This window comes from Schistocerca gregaria, chromosome 2 (assembly GCF_023897955.1).
Source record: "Schistocerca gregaria isolate iqSchGreg1 chromosome 2, iqSchGreg1.2, whole genome shotgun sequence".
Classification (NCBI taxonomy): domain Eukaryota; kingdom Metazoa; phylum Arthropoda; class Insecta; order Orthoptera; family Acrididae; genus Schistocerca; species Schistocerca gregaria.
The window spans coordinates 466,598,938-466,621,212 of record NC_064921.1 but is presented as its reverse complement, the minus strand read 5'-3'; the positions used below and the strand labels follow the sequence as shown (position 1 = coordinate 466,621,212).

The 22,275-nt window shown below is 37.7% G+C and overlaps 1 protein-coding gene across 1 annotated transcript in view; it reads right to left on the bottom strand.

Moving 5' to 3' along the window:
* The window catches only part of LOC126326131 (probable actin-related protein 2/3 complex subunit 2), a 47,188-nt gene that overhangs the window by 24,254 nt on the left and 659 nt on the right, over nucleotides 1-22,275 (bottom strand). The window contains exons 3-4 of the mRNA XM_049995564.1: nucleotides 22,109-22,208; nucleotides 20,364-20,550 (exon numbers count right to left, since the gene is read on the bottom strand). Of these exons, the coding sequence (XP_049851521.1) occupies nucleotides 20,364-20,550; nucleotides 22,109-22,208 (287 nt within the window). The remainder of the gene's footprint in view (nucleotides 1-20,363; nucleotides 20,551-22,108; nucleotides 22,209-22,275) is intronic.

Sequence of the window (22,275 nt, the reverse complement as noted above, 5' to 3'; positions counted from 1 at the left end):
CGTTTCAATTAACGATGATGGTTTCCTTGTCTTACAGTTAATAAGTGCAATGTAATGTATTCATCGTGGATGTTGAAAATTTCTCCTCCACTGCCATTAATAATTATTTAGACACTCTTAATGCAATGTGTGTGTGTGTATTATAGTTGTGTATAATAAAATGCAAGCTTCTGTCTATGAGAACAAAGTATAGCTATAGCCTTAGGCTGTATATCGCTTCGGGCAAATTGACTTAACCTATTATCACTGTTGCCTGACTTTCTGGGAAGTACACATTTCACCCTAACATGATGTTCTACAGCTCCTACAACCTGAGAAATCAATAATTAAATATCTACATATCACCTCTGTAATGTCATCAAATTTTCTGTGTTAATTTTTGAGAAAATGCAAATAAAATATCCATGATACCTTCACAATGTATTACTAGTAGTAAATAAAGTCATATTTGTCTTGTGTAGTTACCGTATGTATTTACACTGTTCACTGAAACACATAGGTCCACTTCCAGCTGCAATTTTTCACAAAATAAGTAGTTATTGTTAATAATACTACTTAGCATGGGTTGCTTCGCTTTTTATCTAACCTGTTTCACTACAGTTTTCGCCTGCCTCATGATTTTTTATGCACCTCATTTTGTAAGCAATATTTTTACACATTTATGTCTCAGATGAAATACTGCTCACATTGCAGCTAAATGATTCACTGCTGTTTGCACAATACACCCCAGGTCAATTTGAAAAGAACGTCTCTGGTACTTGGCAACAATTTGAGTGATCTGAGTGACAGATCATAGTCTTCAATTCATGTGCTGCTAATGAATTCACTGTTGTGGTAACTACATTCAATCTGCAGCCAACTGCTAACAAATATTACTGTCCACTATGCTACTGAAATGACTCACTACACATGTTCTGTGCGTTACAATTAGTTACGTAATCAGCTGACCCCAATCCTACTTCCACTGTTTTGAAATGAGTTGCCTACAACTAGGTGCTGCACTCTGATTCAGTCATATTTGAGATGGATTAGCACCATCACAAAACGATGATTAAGGGAAAGACATAATTGATGTTCTGTTACACAGACACCAGATCTGTGACAGTCAATAGACTTCCAGAACTGGAGCTGAATTTTCCTACTTAGTTCTCTAGATGCTTACTTGTAACTTTGATTAAATATTCTGAACGACCTTTGCATAATAATGGACAGTGAGATAAATAATTTAATCTTTTGGCTGCAATATAGCCATTTAATCAGTAAATTACAATTTCTCTCATCATTTACTTTGTGAGAAATGTGCTTCTTTCTTCATGAGCCATTACTACAGCAATGGGAGGATGATCACATTATATATGCCTTTCTAGCTGTGTGCTACTGCAACTGTTTACATGATTCAAATTTTGCTGAAAAATTATATCAGAAGTCAAAAACAATATGGAAAGGATAGATTGTTACTCAGAAGGCTTTGAGTGACATCCAGGCAAAATGAAAGCTGAAATATTTAAGTTTTCACACAGGGTCCTTTTCTCCTAGTAGAAACTCCCCCCCCCCCCCCTCTCTCTCTCTCTCTCTCTCTCTCTCTCTCTCTCACACACACACACACACACACACACAAATATTCATACAAGCACCACTCATACACACATGGCCCCTGCCGCTGACACTGGGATTCAATCACAACTGCATCTGACACGAACAATGAACTATCTGGTGTGGGTAGTGGGGTGAGGAAGTGGTGTGGGATGGAAGAGGGGAAAGGATAGCAGGATAAGGGTGGATGAGGATACTACTGCTGCCTGTAGGAATGTGCAGGGACATGAAGCTCTGGGAGGCCGTGGCCGAGAAATGGGATTTGCTGGTTTCAATGTCATCATGGTTTTTTGTGCCCACTTCATTGGTCACTGCTCATGGTTTTGCTGCACAGTAAACTTTCTTGATCAGGAATGCTATTGTACTTATAGCTGCAAAGTTTGTTTCTTTAATATAAGGACAAATTGTTACTTATCAAATAAAGGAGAAAATGAGGTGCAGACAGGCTGCTATATATTTAAGCTTTTAGGCAAAAGGCCTCTTCTTCTAAAGTAGAAACACACACACACACACACACACACACACACACACACACACACACACACACACATTCCCACTAGCACCAATTACTCTCTCTCTCTCTCTCTCTCTCTCTCTCTCTCTCACACACACACACACACACACACACACACACACACACACACACAGAGAGAGAGAGAGAGAGAGAGAGAGAGAGAGAGAGAGAGAGAGAGAGAGAGAGAGAGAGACCGACCACTGTCTCTCGTTGCAGACACTAAAACAACATACTGAAATTGTAACCAAGGGATAGAAAAGCAACTGAAATCCGCAACCGAGGAAATGACACTGGCCCTGATGGGATACCAGTTCAATTCTACATAGGGTATTTGAAACAATTTGCCCATTCTATGGCAGAGCACCTTAGGCCTTTCGCATATTGAAGCTTTCCTAATAACTGGAAAGAAGCACAGGTCACTCCTGTTTTCAGGAAGTATTATCAAACACACACACACAAAACTATAAGCCTATAATCTGAGTCTAGCCTCAAAATTCTGGAACATGTTTTATGTTCACATATTATGAAATTTCTGGAAGCTGAAATCTCTTCTATATGAATCCACATGGGTCCAAAAACAAGAACAGTGTGAAACCCACCTTGCTTTGTTCATTCACGAGACCCAGAAAGCAGCAGATACAGGGGCTCAGGTAGATGCCATGTTCCTAGACTTCCAGAAGGCGTTCAGTACTATTCGCACTGCTGCCTAATGGACAAACTAAAAGCATGTGGAACATCACGCCGAGTGGCTGGATTGAGGAGTTTCTAATAAACAGAAAGCAATGTCAGAAAATTGTATTGAAATACAGAGACACCTGCAGAGGTTCAATGCTTGGTGCACAGTGTGGCAACTGACAAATAAATGAAGGAAGATTTGGGTTTAATGACACCTCAACATCAACGGTCATGAGAGACTGAGTACAAGTTCTGATCATTTCAAGAATGGGGAAGCACATTGGCCCATGTCCTTTCAAAGGAATCACACCAGCATTTTGCTGGAGCAATAGAAAAATCACAGAAAAACTAAATGAGATTGGTAAGACAATGATTTGAACAGCTGTCTTTCAGAATGCAAATCCAGTGTCCTAACCACCACACCAACTCACTTGGTATACAAAAATGTAATGTATAGTTAATACATTGCCAGAAAGATCCTTTATTGCATGATTACATGATTGCAGAACAATCACGGGACACAGTTACCTCCATAAAATATCTACAATTACGCGTACACAGTGATCTGAAGTGGGAGAACCACACAAAATTAATTACATGTGAAGCAGCTGCCAGAGTGATACACTAGAAGAATCCACACGAAATTTTGTTTATCAACAAAGGAAGCAGCTTATGTTCAACCAATACTCAAATACTGCTCTTCAGTATGGTAGTATGGGATCTGTTCCAGATAAGACTGATAGAGAAAACAGATAAGATCCAAAGCAGAGCAGCATGTTTCATTATATGTCCACTTACCAAGCACAAAAGCCTCACAGAGATTGTCAATCAACTCCAGTGGCAAGTTAAAAGTTCTGAAAGTGTACGTTCCTCGAAGGATCAAAAAAGTATTTTGCTTCCACATACATACATACATGTATGAAGATAAAATTAGAGATTCCAGCTCACACAAAAAATTACCAGCAGTTGTTCTTTCCACAAACCATTCACAACTGGAACAGGACACAGGGAAGTGGCCCTGGCACACAGAACTACTCTTTGCCACACACTATGAAGTGGCTTGTAAAGTACAATACAGATGTAGACATAGGCAGATTGTTCCATGCAGCAACTGCAGCAGATCATCTTTTATGCTGTGATTTATCTGTTCTAGCTACCACTGGGGAAATAAGGAAGAAACAAAAGCCATAGCTGTTCAATAACTCTGAGGTAACATGGTTGTCCTGGCTGCATTGTTTCTTGGTTCCAAGCAGCCAGATCAAAAATCAATAAGGAAATTTTAAGAAAACTTCTATATCATAAGTCATCTTTCTACTTCCGGTACTCTTAGTGTAAGGATGAAAAAACTTATCTTCTTTCCCTGACATAATTATTGGTTTTTGTGGCTTAACAATATTATTTGTATAATTCTGGCACTGTGTAATTTATTAGCTGTGTTTCTTTACACATCCACTCCAACTACCAAATTTGCAAGCTACTCGAGCATGACAAAGGACAGCATTTCAACATAGACTGCCTCAAGGTCCGAAGTGCATAATACCAATTCATGTTGATTTTGGCACACTCATGTTACAGATACTTTGTTTGATTAAAACAGACTTTTTTTCGTAAGGTTATCATGGTAAGGTGTAATTCATCTGCCCATATTTTATAGCAGTTCCCCATTACCTTATAGAAAAAAAACAATAAATATCAGAGAAAATAATAAATATCAGAGAAAATTAATCATTAACCACATATTTTCTTATAATATCTAAAATAGTCTGACAATGCTCAGGTAGTTTCCCAGTCCACTGTCTGCGTAAACCTAATGGTTCAGAGTTAAAGATGCTGTCAAACCAGGTTTGAAGAGCAATTTTGTTCAACTGTTTGATAGCAGGAAACGTAAACTTCTGAAGATGCAAGATCAGAAGAATAAGTGGGTGAAGGAGGACTTCCCAGACAAACTCTTAGACAATTTTGCTTCCGACATCAGCATATTGCGTTATCACGTAGTAGCAACATGAAGCAGTTTTGTTGGTCATTTTTTTTACAACACGACAAAAACCTGTGGGGAGGAGTTTGTACCGCACAATGCCTTTCTTGCACAATCAGTAGTAAAATATCTGTTCACACTGCCCTTTGCTCGTGGAGTGGTCTTTTGTTAGGGCTCAACCCTTAATTTCTTCTTAAGAAACTACACTATCACATTTCTTTGAAAAAGTTGCTTTGGCAATTTATATTTGACATAGTGTAACAGGGAATTTGTATCAAATGTTGCCTTTTGTCAAGTTTATTTGATCAACTCTAGCACCTAGCCTTAGATTTGATCAAAGAAAGCAAATGTCTTCTGTTTACTGCAAGTGGCTAGCATGCACAAATGAACTGTGAAAGCACTGTGTGTTGTGTACATGGAGTGGAGAAGAACATTCAAAATGCAAAGGAGGCCATGTTTCAGAGCTTATTGTGGTCTTATAAAAATGGGAAGGCATTTTATAATCTGGCACGAAATAAGATTTGGAGATGGAAATCCAATCTTTTTCTTCAAAGCGAATTAAAATAGTTTATGCTTACAGACTTGTATAAGAAGTCAAAACTGGAAAAGATTTAGGCAAGTTCATTGTTACTGCTGATGTTTGTGCATGGAAAACGTTATTAAAGAACTGTTGTTGTTGGTCAAGGACAAAAAAATTAGCACAATATGATTAATTGATGAAGCAACAATTGTAGCTGAAACTGAATAATGAAATGAGTTTTGGGCTAAATGTAATGGAACATGTGCTAGATGTAAGTTAAGGTACGCACATGAAGAAGAAAATGTCAGAGTTCGACATACTGGAGGATTAAGTGCAGCAGATGGGAAAGAGAAACTTGATAGGCACAAACAAGGCACAGAAGCACAGACAGGGCCAAAAAGGCTTTTTATAAGACTAAACAGCAGCTAATGTCCAAGAATGTAAAAATCATGCCTAATTTTGTATGTATTAAAACGAGTTCGATATCCTGGCGGAAATTCACAAAACGAACTACAACAGGCGTAAAGCATCAGAAAGGACTTGGCACTTAAATGGATATAGTTGTAACCAGTTCAAGTTTGAATGTAAACATATCACATCACAATTCATTTCTCATGTTAATGGATTTGCAATGGTACAATTTCAACTCTGATAGACTGAACTATATACATCACATTGTACTCAGATTTTATTGTTATACGTTAACATTAACAGCAGGTGAGATAGCAGTTTAATCACATTTCATATTTGTGTTGGAAAAAATCACTGCCTTGTATAGTAACTGGGAGCTATGAAACTAACAGCATTAAAACCAGCAATTTCTTAGTTAATCCCATGCTGTCCTATTGCTACCACATGCCAGTAACTCTGAAGGAACTATGACAAAACATTTGATGACAGTTATTACCACTTTTTGCCATATCAAAGAGCTTAGCCAAAGAAATATGGTGAATATTTAATCAAATTTCTTTATCACAGAAATTTGATGTGCAATACCAGCCATTGGAAATCTCAGTGAGTGAAATGATGAAACACAAGTAAAAATCCAGCAATAGTTACTCTTTTGATGTTTTTTGCTTTAAATTAAAGCACGCAGTATCCCTACAGGCGACTTTTCAACCTTGCCTTCTGATTGCAAATGTTGTTGAAAGGTTAAACAGTCACAGTCAATCACATACATCAGTTATCAAGACTTCCCGAATGTGGAAAATCATTCATGGTAGAACAATCTTTCTTGAAACAATATAATCTTTTTTGGAGGTCAGTTGCAGAATCATACTCATCCTGTACACAATACATATGCTTCGAGCTGCCTCTGCTGGCTTCAACCCTCTATTAAACCCAAAGAGAGTAATGGTTTGCAAATAGCATATATAATATATTTTTTCACTTGCAGCTCTATTTTATAGAGCTTAAACAACATCCATAAGATTTAAGTATGCAAAATCCAATATGTGGCTACAAAACAAGTATTATAACTTTAAAAAAAGGGGGGGGGCAATTGATAAAAAAAAAGGCAATTGATATACACTGTTCCACACCCTATCAGTACTCCATGCATGTTCTACAGCATGCAGTTCACTTAGTTTATCAAAGTTATTTCACATAAAAACAGTTTTATATTTACCAATTTGAGGGGAGATACATGCCTAAATTGTGCCATGATGCAGTCACTTGGTCAGGAGTGGCTTGCATCAGGTGGCCACAGTAGGGTGAGGAAACTGTCAAGCATAAACTGTTCTGATCTTCACACAGCCACAAACTCTTTCGCAGGAATATTTCAGAAAGATTTTGGTATTACTGGTAGGTTTGAAAGCGAAGCAAATTATCTTCAAGTTTCCATCAAACCGACACCTTTGGCACATAGCTGCAACATGGTTTAAAGAATATGGGAGGAGTGGACTCAAACTTACGACTTTGTTTCTATGTTGCATGACGTTTACCTCTCAACCACGAGCAGAACAGCACTACCACAGGTTGTGCAGAATGTAACACTGTTCGCACACACCTTTGTATCCTACAGTGTTCCCAGATCAAGCAGATGCCCGGAGTTACCGGAGTCTTTAGCACTGAATTACACCGTGATGGATGATGGCTTGAGGCATGGAGATAGATGTCACTGTGCATGGGTTTTCTACATTTACAGTAACATAGTGGTCTCTTAAGTAACACATCATGGAAAGGTAGCTAACCTCCTTTTTCAAGTTCCATCATGAATTTTATTTTATGGTGAACAGCGTGTAAATGATATAGGAACTTTCAGTTTTTCTTTCCATGCGGCCACAGCGCAAAAGCTTGGGTGATTCTAGTGCCCTTGCTTCTATGTGTTCCAAGTATAGGTTCGCCATGACAAGCAACGAGCAACAACCTGTCACCAAACTGTAAATTTGCTTATAATATTTGCTGTCAAACAGCAAATAAACTGACGTCAGCATGCGACTAAAATGTTCAGTGAAACAATTGCCAAACTTTTCTGTGATTAGTTCCAAGGTTTCAGAAAGTGGCATTCTTGTACAAAGGGAGACTACACTGAAACTGACCACAGTATCTACAGAGTGCAACTATAATTAACTGGGGAAGTATACAAAGCGAGTGGAGATTTGAATGTTGTGTTTGCACTTCCTCACATATTTGCTGAGAATGTGTTTCAGGTACTTTGCCAATATTACTAACCACAGGTCTTCGAGGAATAACTTCCCTGTTTAGTGTAAGAATGCCAGATCGTCATGGTAACACAGTTGCTTGTAAATTTATGATGTAAATGTCATTATATGGCAAGCCTGTCTTTTTGAGAAGAGTCTGCATATTCCTCTTGATTTTATTCATTCATCTATCTGTGTACTCAAAAGATAAAAAATCTTATTATAGTCCACAAATAACATCAGGACTGTGGAGATGCCCCATCAGCAGACATAATTATAGTTTCCTTGTCCTCCAACAAATTTTTCAATGCTACTGATTCTTTCTAAGGGATGTTCAATCTTAGCAGTGGCATCTTGGTAAGTACTCCACGCATTTTCAAACAAGCCTCTTCTGTTGCTCTGTGGAGCTGATGGAATCTGCTGTCAGCAGCATTTTGGACTGAGTGTGAAATTTAGAGCTTTAACTACGATCTTCAGTGTATCCTTGTTCAGATGTTTGTCTGTGAGATTAATTACTGTATGGCTACTTGCATCTTGTCTTTGTCTTCATCCCCCCATTCAGCAATTAATTTTGCTGTCCGAGTGCAAACATTTTCTGCTGTATTGATTCTACTTGTCAGTATGTCATACCGTCAACCTATTTACAAGAATCTGTAAAGAGTATCACTGACATATTAAGATGGAGATGAAGTTCTTTTCAGATGGCCTTTAGCCTTTATTATGAATTCTCTCTGTACTAGTGCCAGGATTGCATGGTGCACAGTCTTATCAGTGACTGGGGTGTTGCTATAATGTTTGATACTGGCAAACATATGTACAAACTGTTCATTTTGACACTTTGATAGGACAATCAGTGTACTAAGAAATCTACCTTTTTTCTGCTGCAGGTTATACAACGGGTGTGCATTGTGGAAAACCCCCCTTCCGTAGAGTGAAGGGATGTGATCTCACCTCCACACTGCAGTGGCGACAGAGAATCTATTGGCTGTGGTCATCGTCAATGGCAGTGGCCAACAACAGCTTCACTTTACAAATACTAAGTGCCTGAAATGTATTTAGAATTGAGTGAACTACTGCCAGTGAAGGTAATTATCTAAAACTGCAGTGGGATGATTAGGGATAAAATGGAAGACAATCTACATAAACTGATCAAATAACTCACAAGACATACTGATGATTTTTTTGCCATATTGGATAAAAGGATTGAAGACAAGAACTAAAGGACTGAGAACATGAGAGAATGCTTCAACTTAACAGAATTGCCACTGGCAAACCATCTCCTCTACCCTGAAACTCACCTCTTTTTTAGTTTCCCCACATTTTCTACTATTTTCTCTTACTCTATCTTTTTGGCAGCATGTCTACACCTATACTCTGCAAACCACCATGAGGTGCATGGCAGAGGGTACGACCCATTGTACCAGTTATTAGTGTCTCTTCCCATTCCATTCACACATGGAGCATGGGAAGAATGATCGATTGACTGCCTCTGTGTGTGCAGTAATTATTCTAATCTTATCCTCATGTTCCCTGCATGAAAAATATGTAGGGGGTTCCAGTATATCTCTAGAGTAATCATATAAAGCCGGTTCTTGAAACCTTGTTAACAGATTTTCTCGGGATACTTTATGTCTATCTTCAGGAGTCTGCTAGTTCAGTTCCTTCAGTGTCTCTGTGACACTCTCCCACAGATTAATCAAACCTGTGGCCATTTGTGCTGGCATTCTCTGTATATGTTCAATATCCCCTGTTAGTCCTATCTGCTATGGGTCCCACACACTTGAGAAATATTCTGTGATGGGTTGCTTGAGTAATCTGCAAGCAATCTCCTTTGCAGACTCACTGCACTACCACAGTATTCAACCAATAAACTGAAGCCTACCATCTGCTTTGCCCACAACTGTGCCAATGTGATCATTCCATTTCATATCCCTACAAAGTGTTACACCCAAATATTTGTATGAGTTGGCCAATTCCAACAGTGACTCATTTATATGATAGTCATACAATATTAAGTTTTCTTGTTTTTGTGAAGTGCACAATTTTACATTTCTCAATATTTGCAGCAAGTTGCCAATCTCCAATCCATGCTGAAACCTTATCAAGATATGACAATGTTTATGCACCGTCTTTCAGATAGTACTCCATTATAGATAACTGCATGATCTGCAAAAAGTCTGAGGTTATTATTAATATTATCTGCAACGTCATTAATATACAACATAGATGGCAAGGGTCCCAACACACTTCCCTGGGGCACAACTGAAGTTACTTCTACATCTGATGATGACTCTTCCTCCAAGATAACATGCTGTATTCTCCCTAGCAAAAAGTCCTCACTTCAATCACAAATTTCACTTGATACCCCACATGATCATACTTTTGTTAATTGACGTAAGTGTGGTACCAAGTCTAATGCTTTTCAGAAATCAAAAAAAGCTGTATCAACCTGGTTGCCTTCATCCAAAGCTTTCAGTGTGTCATGTGAGAAAAGAAGGAGCTGGGTTTAAAATGATCAATGTTTTTGAAATTGAGTCTGGTTTGCATTGAGGAGTTCATTCTGTTCAAGATACCTCATCATTATATTGGAGCTCAGAATGCGTTCTAAGATTCTACAACAAATTGAGGTCAAGGATATTGGATGGTAATTTTGTGGATCACTTCTACTACCATTCTTCTATACAGGTCTGACCTGTGCCTCTATCCAAGAACTGTGAGCAGATTTTATTTGGATTTTTTGGAAGATCACTTGACAGTATTCTGCCACTGTAATAACTGAAGCCATCATGCACTGCTCTCTTGACAGTCAAACAAGTTTCATGCCACATTTCTCTTCCTACAGTTCTATGCATTGTTTTATGCCTATTATGCTATGTTCTCCTCTCTCTCTCTCTCTCTCTCTCTCTCTCTCTCTCTTTTTTTTTTTTTTTGCAGTGGCTGCAGACTGAACTAGGTACATATCTATCCAGTGCATGGTCAACCATTCTTTTTAACTCAAGCTATAGTTCCTCTACATGTATGTTCCTGTCTTGAGCTGAAAATTTCAAGTTCCTCATTGATATAGAACATTAATGATGTATTATATAGTTTGCTGAACATATATATCTTTCTGCTTGTTTTAGGTGTCCTTTGTATTTTGGTAAACATTGTTTCCACAACCGCGTCATGGTCACTGATACCAGTTTCTGTGTAGACATCTTCAAAGACTTCAGGTCTATTTGTTGCCTTTAGATCCAATATATTTCCATCATGAGTGGGGTTCCTAACTATCCATTCTAGGTAGTTTTCAGAGAAAGCATTTAGTAAAGTTTCACAGGATGTCTTATCACACACACCACTAACAAAATTGTAATTTTCCCAGTTAATTGTTGAGTGATTAAAGTCTCCACCGATGATTACATTATGACTGGGGAACTTATGTACAAGTGAATTGGGGTCTTCTTTAAACTTTCAGTTATGTCAAGAGACGAGACTCGTGGGTGATAGAAGGATCCAATTATCATTTTATGCCCACCACTGATACTGAGTCTTGCTCAAACAATCTCAAAAGCAGCTTCAATTTCTATCTCGGTGGATTTGAGTTTCTTGTCTACTGCTTCAAATACCCCACCTCCATTTCCCATTTGCCTATCCTTTCGAGACACAGTCAAAATTTCCACCAAAAAGCTCCAATTTCAGATTTCAACCAGCTTTCTGCACCTAGTATTGTGTGAGGTTCACTGCTGTTCAGGAGAACTTCAAACTCTGGCACTTTGTTGCTAATGCTTTGGAAGATTACCATTAGGATCATCTGTGGGAAGCAATTCTTTTGATATTACACTGATACTTCTGGGTTTCCTACAACTAACAATTTCTAGATTGGATTGAGAGTCACCTAATCTAGAATAACCCTGTGTGCATCCCACACACAGTCAGCTACCGGAGTAGCAGCCTCTGATGAGTAGTGTACACACCTGACCTATTTAGGGGGACACTACATTTCTCAACCCTACGGCTCAAGTCCAGGATGTTGCAGCCTAGCTTGCCACAGAACCCCCAAAGTCTCTGGTTCATTCCTTCCACTTGTTCAGAACGAAAGGGCCATGGCCAGTTCTGGGAACAATGCTGCAAATTGTGAGCTTCTTTGATACACCATGTGTGATGCTGTAATATACAGAGAAGTTGCAGCATTAGAAAATTGTAGCGTAATGCAGGAAGATCTGCAGCGGATAGGCATTTGGTGCAGGGAGTGGCAACGGTGCAGGGAGTGGCAACTGACCCTTAACATAGACAAATGTAATGTATTGCAAATACATAGAAATAAGGGTTCTTTATTGTATGATTTTATGATAGCAGAACAAACACTGGTAGCAGTTACTTCTGTAAAATATCTGGGAGTATGCGTGCGGAACGATTTGAAGTGGAATGATCATATAAAATTAATTGTTGGTTGAGATTCATTGGGAGAGTCCTTAGAAAATGTAGTCCATCAACAAAGGAGGTGGCTTACAAAACACTCGTTCGACCTAAACTTGAGTATTGCTCATCAGTGTGGGATCCGTATCAGATCGGGTTGACGGAGGAGATAGAGAAGATACAAAGAAGAGTGGCGTGTTTCGTCACAGGGTTATTTGGTAACCGTGATAGCATTACGGAGATGTTTAGCAAACCCAAGTGGCAGACTCTGCAAGAAAGGCGCTCTGCATCGCAGTGTAGCTTGATCGCCAGGTTCCGAGAGTGTGCGTTTCTGGATGAGGTATCGAATATATTGCTTCGCTCTACTTATACCTCCCGAGGAGATCACGAATGTAAAATTAGAGAGATTCGAGCGCGCAAGGTTTCTTTCAGACAGTCGTTCTTCCCGCGAACCATATGCGACTGGAACAGAAAAGGGAGGTAATGACAGTGGCACGTGAAGTACCCTCTGGCACACACCGTTGGGTGGCTTGCGGAGTATAAATGTAGACGTAGATGTAGGTGTAGGGCTGGTCTTCTCAACCTCCTCTGCCAGTGACTGGAATGATCCGAGAATGATCTCGGAGTGCAGACAACAAGCACATTTGTTCCAACATGCAGCACAATCTGCAGTAGGTTGCACACTGTTCCCTCAAAGACTGCCGGAATAGCCTCTTCAACATTTTGAATGTGGCCCCCATGCATACACACTGAATGTATCTGGTGTCATTTTCTGTCGCTCACTGCCATTTCCCTAATGGGTACTATCATTTGTCGTATGTCTGAACTGCTGACAATTAATAGACCCTACCCTTTTGTGTTTGCCTCCTCCTGACATTGTACTTCCCCAAAACAGGTGAACTGAATCCCACTAGCCCAGTCTTAGCAAAAGACAGCACCTCAAACTTGTCATTTAGGGGGATTGGTACAGCTCCCCGAGACCTCCCTGGTCCCCATCCACTCAGTACATGATGCTTGGGTCTACTGCAACTAACTCTGTGATCAGTCTTTTTGCAGCTTCACTGCACCCCATCTGAATGTTTTGTATAAGAAATAAGGCTCGTATCCTCACCAGACTTCGGTCACTTTCTATGACTGGCTATAAAACTGTGCAACATACGCCAGTTAACTACACTGTCATCATGTTCCATAAGAATGAGGTCTGCAGTGAACTCGTTCGAAGTCCATAGCTGAAAAAGCAATGGAGCCGAATTGAATTGTTCGCTCAAAAGAGGCTGAACACGTCTGTTTCGGTATTTCTCACTGGTTACTTACAAGAACATCAAATGTAACATTAATATCTATGGTTGTCTCATAAGGTGATTAGAGACAAAGAAACTCAGGTAAGAGAGAGAGAGAGAGAGAGAGAGAGAGAGAGAGAGAGAGAGAGAGAAAGAGAAAGAGAGAGAGAAATATGTCCATTATGCAAACCCATCTCCTTTCAATGTTGTCCGAACTAAGGAATCTGTGTAACACAGAAAAAAACTATTAATGGAACTTACATTAGTATATTTCTCATTGCCAATACTGTTATACGCTGAGAGAGAACTCTCAACCAAACTGTTGCCCGCCCACCCAACCCAGGCCTCAGGCTACGCTACAGGTCAATCTGTCACCACAAACAGTTTTTCTGCTTTCACATTCATGGGCTTCGTCTACTCACAACCAAACTGTTGCTTTCCAACCTAACCTAGGCCCCACACTAAGCTACATGTCAGTCTGTCACTACAACCAGTTTTTCTGCTTTTACATTTGTTGACTTCACCAACTGAACAATCAAATTGTCACATTCCCACTTAATCTAGACATCACTAGGCTACAGGACCATAATGAAAACACGAATATGCTGTAACAACAAAAACTAAAGGAAGGGTCACCTATACAACGCATGTAATCCAGCTCCTAACGCAATCAAAATTGAGCATCTATACAATTTACTTGTGATCAGTTTGCCACAAAACATATTTCCACAATTTCGACAGAAACTGTAGTAACTGCTTCAACATAAAAAAAACGCCATACTTTCCATATACATCAATAACAGAAATGAAAAAATGCAGGAAAAATAGAAAATTAATAAAGGGCCCTCCATAAAACATGGATTATTCATGGCAAACAGTCTGTAAGAAAAGAATCATAATTAATATTTCACCATACAAATTGCTATATACATCAGTAACAGAAATGTCAATACGCTGCAGCAGGAATAATGAAAGAAAACGCCATCTATGCAATGCGAATAATTCTTGTGCATCCATCACCACAAGTGAAGTACCATATTTGATCTTTGCTTACATCATAAGATGCCACAATATTATAGGAGAAGAACGCGTACCTGCCCTGCAGTGTATAAAGCAATAGACAATATTGCTATTAATACCGCTAACTACGTAGGTGCACAAGTCACCCTGCATGGCCCATCAGTGTTCTGTGGTGGAGTTCTTAACTTTAAAATTATCAATAATGATACCCTGCAGCATGGTAACGGATGGGTAAAAAAAAAACACCTTTGGAAAAAAAATCATGCTTACTATGTCTATTTTATGGCAAACTCATTAGTTCTACAAGTGGTTGTCTCCAATTGGCTGTAACCAATGATAAAAGAACATGTGTTGGTGACATTTGCACTATACAGCGAACAAGAGCAGTGCGTGGACACCCAATGGTTAAGTTTATCCAAAATTGCTATTTGCACTAGTCAAATGACATTATTCGGAGGTAACTGTGTGTGTGTGTTTTCACACATATATGACAAAGGATTGCTAGAAAGTTCTGCCTTTATAAATGTCTAAGTGGCTCCTCTAACTGGGAATAGTGATTTGCCCTTTCATAAAATTTCCACAAACAACTTACATATCAAAGCACAATTAATTTTTCACCTCTGTCCCCTTCTCAACTCAACCTCTAACTTGCACATATCGTCTGACACAAGATAGGTAAACATTTTTCTTTCACAGAATTCTACACTTGTTCATCACTAATGATCCACAATTTATTCTCATCAACCAGTTCACTTACTGGTTGTAGGAACTGGCTCAGCACTCCCATGAATTCTTTTGCAACTTTCTCCTTGGCACCTTTAATAGTGGTGCTTCTGTCCTTGGCCAACTACCTCCAATCTTCTGCAGTAAATCTGGCTACTCTGTTACATATTTTGCAAATGCCATGAAAGCACCCAGATCTAAAGTAACTCAGTACATTACCATACTTTGAATTAACATCATCTCAGCACACACTATCAAATTACCTTACTTTTATTCCTGATCTAGACTTTATCAAACTACCCTTGAAAAAGATTTTCTTTATATATGATTTAAATATTAAGTGCTCAAACTGGACTTTTCTACCTACACGCAGACACAGGGTGATTCAAAATTTCTATTACAGGCTTCAAGAGATTGTTCGTTGGTTGATTGGGGTTGAAGGGACCAAACAGAAAGGTCATCAGTCCAATGAGAGGGGAGTTATTAGATGAAGTTTTGATGTGGACCAGAAATGTACCATTTTTGTGTATATATATATATTTGAAGATTGGATCACTTTCAAAACAAGCTGTCATATTTATGACATCATCTTCGTCTGAATATAAAATGACAGAGAAATTGCATGTTAAAAACTAGGAGGGTTGGCAGTGGTGCTTCACAGACAACTGCACTCTAGACTTTCTGAGGATGTCCTTTGTCAAAGCTGTTTCAACTCTCCCTCTTTTTTCCTCTGAAAGCTACCTTTCTGCATTTCTTTCTACTGAGGCTTAGCAAATTTTATAATTTTGTATCATAGGCCAAATAAAAATGTGTCATTACTGAACAACTAATACTTCAATGAGCAACACTGATATAAAATATTGCTCCTAACAAATTAATCTGTCACTGTTGGAAATAAATTACAAGTTGTATAAATTTCCTAAAAAACCTGAAAGCTAAACTACTGTGCACTGATTTCAGTATGACGCTTCATAAAGAACAGATTTCATATGTTCCTCATAAATTAAAATCGGGCACAAATTACTAATTAGAAATAAAAGAGAAATAGCTATAATTAAGAGTTATAAAAATATCCTTTCTCAGACTTTCATTTTTATTGTAACATTGCTTTGTATTTTCTTAATCTGAACACAATGGTTATGTCACTGATGTACAGTTTAGCACCTGTCTAACTTTCTATTGAATACATAGCAAAATTTGTATTGACAGCCTTTCCCACACCTGGATAAGCATTTCTTAACCAATATTTTGGAAAAAAAAAATCAAAATATTCAAGTGGGAAGCCACAACAATGCTCTGCATCAGCTCTTTCACGTGGAACTTGACAGGAGCGACATTGCTGACTGACCTGCTGTATCAATAGCCTGCTATATTTGGCATCAAAAATCAGCTACACATTTTTTAAGATACGATACAGAGCTGTCACTTAAGCCTTATCATGAAATCAAATTAAATGGCATGAGTTATACGAGATCTGTTTCCATTTCACTTACTCATTATTATCAAATACTTTGAAGCAATCTAACTCTAAAAGCCTCACAACAATCCCCAGTCAACAGAAATCAGCAAAACTCTTAAGTCATAATCAAACAGATTCAACAGCTTTTCACTGACCTTTAAGGTTGTACTACGCATGCGTGAAGTAGCAGCAAGAACTCTTATTACTGAAGAAGAATGAGTTGCATAGGAAGCAGTTCTGTGAAGCAAGCAGACTGATGCCACATAAACAATGTTAGCAACGCATACCTGTTTGAGAGCAGTGGTTTGTTTAAGATGCTACTTGGATGCAATGACACTGCAACAACAGTGTGCATTTTCAGTTGCAGGAAATGACTTCTTCTCGTAGGCAGAACAACAGGAACCCAAGAATAGGAATGAGGAGGTAGTTGTGCACGGCATATCGACTCCTGCAGTGAACATCATGTTGTACATAGCAGTTGACCTCTGACAGTAACATTCTTCTCCACACTGAAGCACTCACAGAACTCCCTTGATGTGGTGGCAAAGGAATATCTCACAGCCCGCACATACCACTCCATGATTCTTACATCACTTTTATTACCTGTCCATTTCTGGTCAGTTTTTGTGCCACCTCTGTGCCTGCATCCTTGGAGGGGGCTTATCTCACCATGCCATTGGTATGGTCCTAAACTTACAGCATGCAGGTCAGAGCTCATTGTCTCCACTGTGTGCATACCATGAAGTGGGAGATTTGGAAGTGATCTGATCCTCAAACAGCTTTTACATCTAAACAGTGCATTCTGTACTTGGGTCCCTTATAAAGATTCATCTACTAAGTCCCCTCTACAGTCCCTAGAAACCTGTAATAGGAATTTTGGCTCACTCTGTATATATGGCCAGCATTTTAATAAGTGTAAGATTTAATGAAATGTGGATACAAGTTGCGCCAGGTTCTGCTAATATAATTAACTAGCTAAACAAGCAAGTTTTTCATGGTCAGGTTGATTGGAGGAACCAATAATGTGCAAAGAAAAATTCAAGAGCCTTAAAAAGTCAGATACCTCAGTTAAAATTCAATTTTATTACAGGTCAGGTACAAAAAACTAAAAAAGAGGCAGTTTGGGGAGTGGTAGTAATTATCATTAAAAAAAATGATTTTGTTGGCAGCAGCTACCTTTATCATTCATAAGGAAACATCAACTTGACCTCATAATTTAACGGAAAAAAATGTACTTAGAAGATATCAGCCCCAGCAACTGATATCATGTGAAAATATGGGCAGTAATTCCGACAGTACACAGATATGAACTTCTGAAGATACAGCTTTTAAAGTTTTGCACCCACCAGTCCTTCGTCACTCGTTCCACGTCACACTACAGCTGTTTAATCCCTGAGTGCAAAGTCCTGCACAGTGAAGTGAATAAGAAGTTGTGAATTAGTGTTTTGACATTGGTAACACATTTTGGTCATTGTGTCAAAGTGTGTGATCTATAACCTGCAGTGATGCCAGAGATGTCTTTGCATTTTAACATTTTTATGTTGCAATCACAATGCTATATGTAAATTAATAAGTGTGTCATTAAGGAAGTAATGTAGTGCTATTTTATTAATGTCACTGTTAGTCATTATTCTCTTTGGATTTTAAATATGGCATTGTGAAAGTGAACAACATTTGTATAAGATGTGATTTCTTCAATGCTACTGGCATGATTAAATCATAAACAAAAAATCAGAAACCTCATTTCATAACATTTCTTCATTTGCTTAGGTTTATTCATTTTGAATTTGAAGCACATATATAGCTGCAGAACATTAATATGACAACAATGTTAAAACAGTTTTGTGCATATGTATATGTGGGCTTGATGTATTATGTAATCATATTACTTTTTTTTATTTTTTTAGTAGAATAACATGTTCTCAAGCAATATTTCAAAACACGTTGGGTAGATGTGTACGTGACCCTTTCTCTTCCATCATCTTCAACATCACATGAATAACAGGGTTCTGGTTGTCACTGCATTGTAACAGTACTTCATGTTTGGGCATGAGGTGGCTACAGTGATTGGAGCGAGTGATAACTGGTGTAAGCAAACATTTGAAAGCTGTGCTTTCAGAAGGCCACAGCTGCATACTATCAGAAGTACGGCCCAAATTTTTGCACTAGATCGACTGCTAGCACTGATAAATTGCAGATGTGCTATTTTGTGTTCAAAGTAACTCCTACGTTGAAAAGGGCACAAGGAGGAGGGGGAGAGTTTGGAAGTTTGCTAGCTCAGAGGAAGGAATTTATTGAATATATACTTTATAACTCTTTCTACATGCCTGCCGTTGAACAGTACTATTTCTTCTTAGTGAGTATTCTAAAGTAAATCTTTCACTGGTGCATATTGTCTCACTTTTAATTCTATGTGACTGGAGATGATATTACCAAAGCATATTACCTGCCTGCATTATTACTATTATGACACACTGTACTGTAGAAGTCAACCAATAAGTGAAGACCACTGAGAAACAATCATTAAAATATTAGACAAAATTATTAAATCACAAAGAACCACTCATTCTCTTTGTGGCAATGATTGTTTGCTAGCAGTAATGCGGTCTTGGACTGTGCTGTTGTGCTTCAACAAGATATAGGGAACTTAGCTGTAGCCTCTTTATTATCAACAGAGACAGAACTTATTTAATGAACATGCCTTTCAGTGTTCATTTAACATAATTAGCTGAATTTAATTGCTGTGTCAAACCGCAAATGTAAAAATGGGTTAGAGCTAGTACTGAACAATAAAGTCAGGGATTTCTTTCATCCTTGCCTGAAGCAAGGTAGATAGCAATGTACATAACAGCTCCTGCAGATAAGATAACTTTTAAGCTTATGAGATAGCTGGTTATCTTTACAATTTCTACAAATAAAGTTTGTCACAACAGCATAACATACATACCACAAATAGAAATATACTCAGTAATAAATATTGTTTGTTAATGTTCATGGAGTATTTTAATTCAAACTCCAATCTAATTGCAGTGTACATATGTTTATGTACCTTGTCTCACTGTGATGAGATTTTAGATTTTCCAATTTTCTTTAGTTTTCTTTTTCTCTGAATCATCAGTTAACTAACAATTTTAACACATTTTTGAAAAGCTCCCTTTGGCACTTACTGAAAATTTTGTTTTCTTAACATTCTCCATATATAGCACAAAAAATTAGAACTTTTTCAAAGTAATAACTGTTTTCGTATGAGTATTGTTGCAAGGAAGAAAAAGGAAATTACAGGAGGTCTAGCTCTTTTAGCTTGGAAAGAAAAAGCAAACAGTACCTGGACAAATGTAAATTCTTGCCTGCCTTGTTAAAAGGTACTTAACACTTTTTGGCCATTGTATTGCAGAGAAATACATCTAGCTTCAAAAATGATTTCTCCATACAGCTGTCTCACTAGTTACAAAAATATATGCTACTTTTGACAATAGCCGATACTGGTAATTATACACTGTGCACTACTATGAGGAATGTTTAAAAACTCAGTAAATAAGAATTAATATGGTTAACAGTATTACTTACAGTGTTTCATCGTTCCTGTAATTAATAACAGCTCTTTTATGGCCTTCCTCGCCCCTCTCTTGGAAGTCAAAATACTTTTCAAATACAGATGCAAAACAATTCCTCTTCAGAAGACCAATTTTTTTAACAATATCTTCCCAGTCTTGGGGAATATTTTCTAAGTCAATTAAAACTGAAACATTATAACCTGAAAAACAAATAAAAAAAAAAAAAAACAGAAGTCATGTATGATTTTATGATTTATAAATGGAGCACTGAAAATGAAACTTACACACAAGCAGATTAATCACTACTACTGTGAGGGGAAAATATAATTAATCCTTTTTATCAGATTTCCATTGTATGTGATGAACACTTAGTTTATATGTAGATATTAGAATTACTTCTTTTTTATTTGGTCTAGTAAATCTTATATATACAGTACAGCGCATCAGATATTAGACAAGTCAATGCAAATATATCTACATGTTTACATGACGTTTTCTGTGTATTAATGATTTTTTTTTTTTCAGCTTTGACTTTTAACTAAAGCACTTTAACTAGAAAACTACAACTGAAAATATGAATACATTAATATTAATGATTACAGTCTTTATATGCTACAAGTAGATAATGCCATATTTACAAAATATTTCTGTAAGTGATAAAGAATGTGGCTTATACACTTAATATTAACTCTCTTAGGTACACAAACATTTTGGAGGAACTCTCCCAGACCATAGAAGCAACAGATATTCTTTTCACACTGCTTCCATTTATTTAGATCATTTATTACCTGAATTTTTTGGCAACTTATCACAAACAATTTTACTGTGATGTAATGTTCCTTTTGGCACAAATCAGTTTTTAAAATCAGTTTCCTGTCTTGTATGCAAATAATGAAGATTTTTTACTTTTGGGGACACTAGGATTTGTTATTGCACATTTCTTAATAAACGCTGCTCTTTCAAAGACATAAATATGTTGAATAGAAGGAATCCCCATCCTTTTAAATAGTGGACCATACGGTTTGTTACTTTTTATTCCAGCATGATATTTTGCATCCTGGAGAGTTTTAGAAGCTATAGTGGGTTACCCCACACAGTGATCCCACATTTCAGAACATAATGTATGTCAGCACAGAAAACAGTCAAACAATCCTTATGGCAACAGTTTTGAAGCACTCTCATTAAATAGTTTCTTAAAAATGCTATCAGTCTAAATGTAAAGATGCTGGAACCAAGCATTAACAGTACAAGATTATTTACTTTTGTGGCAATAAAATGAACAATGATATACTATAAAACAGAGGAAGTTGCAACAACATTAACTCCATGGTATGAGATACCGTCCATCAATGAATAGATTTCTTTGTTATGACAATGGTGAAGAACTCACTATTTCTTCAGATGGAAAACGATTCTCATTTTCCCTTGTTAATACAATTATTATTCTTTCTGCGGGAAAGCTTACAGATATGCTAGCCTATTACTAACACAATATCATTAGTGCACAAAGCTTTTTTGTATAGGGTGGGATTGGGAATCTCCCTATAAAACAAATATCAAGTCATTCTCGTCTCCATTTAGTGCTGTACACAGCAGTCAATCTAATACATTGTCTACACTAAGCCATGATCTTTGGTGAATATATAAACATTCAAGTCTAATACTAAGAAATGTTTTGCGACACTGAACATTCGGTATTGCACATAGGCCTACAAGATATACACTGTTTATTGAATAATTAAAATGTTGCATTCTTACCATCTTCAACTTGAGTAAGGAGAGGGCCATATTCTCTTTTCAGTAGTTCATCAGCACCATGTTCTTGTAGTTCTTTGTAGAATTTCAATGAAATACTTGTCTGGAGAGAAACCAGAAGCAAGACAGATACTTAGACAAAAACAACACATTTTCACAATGACGTACGC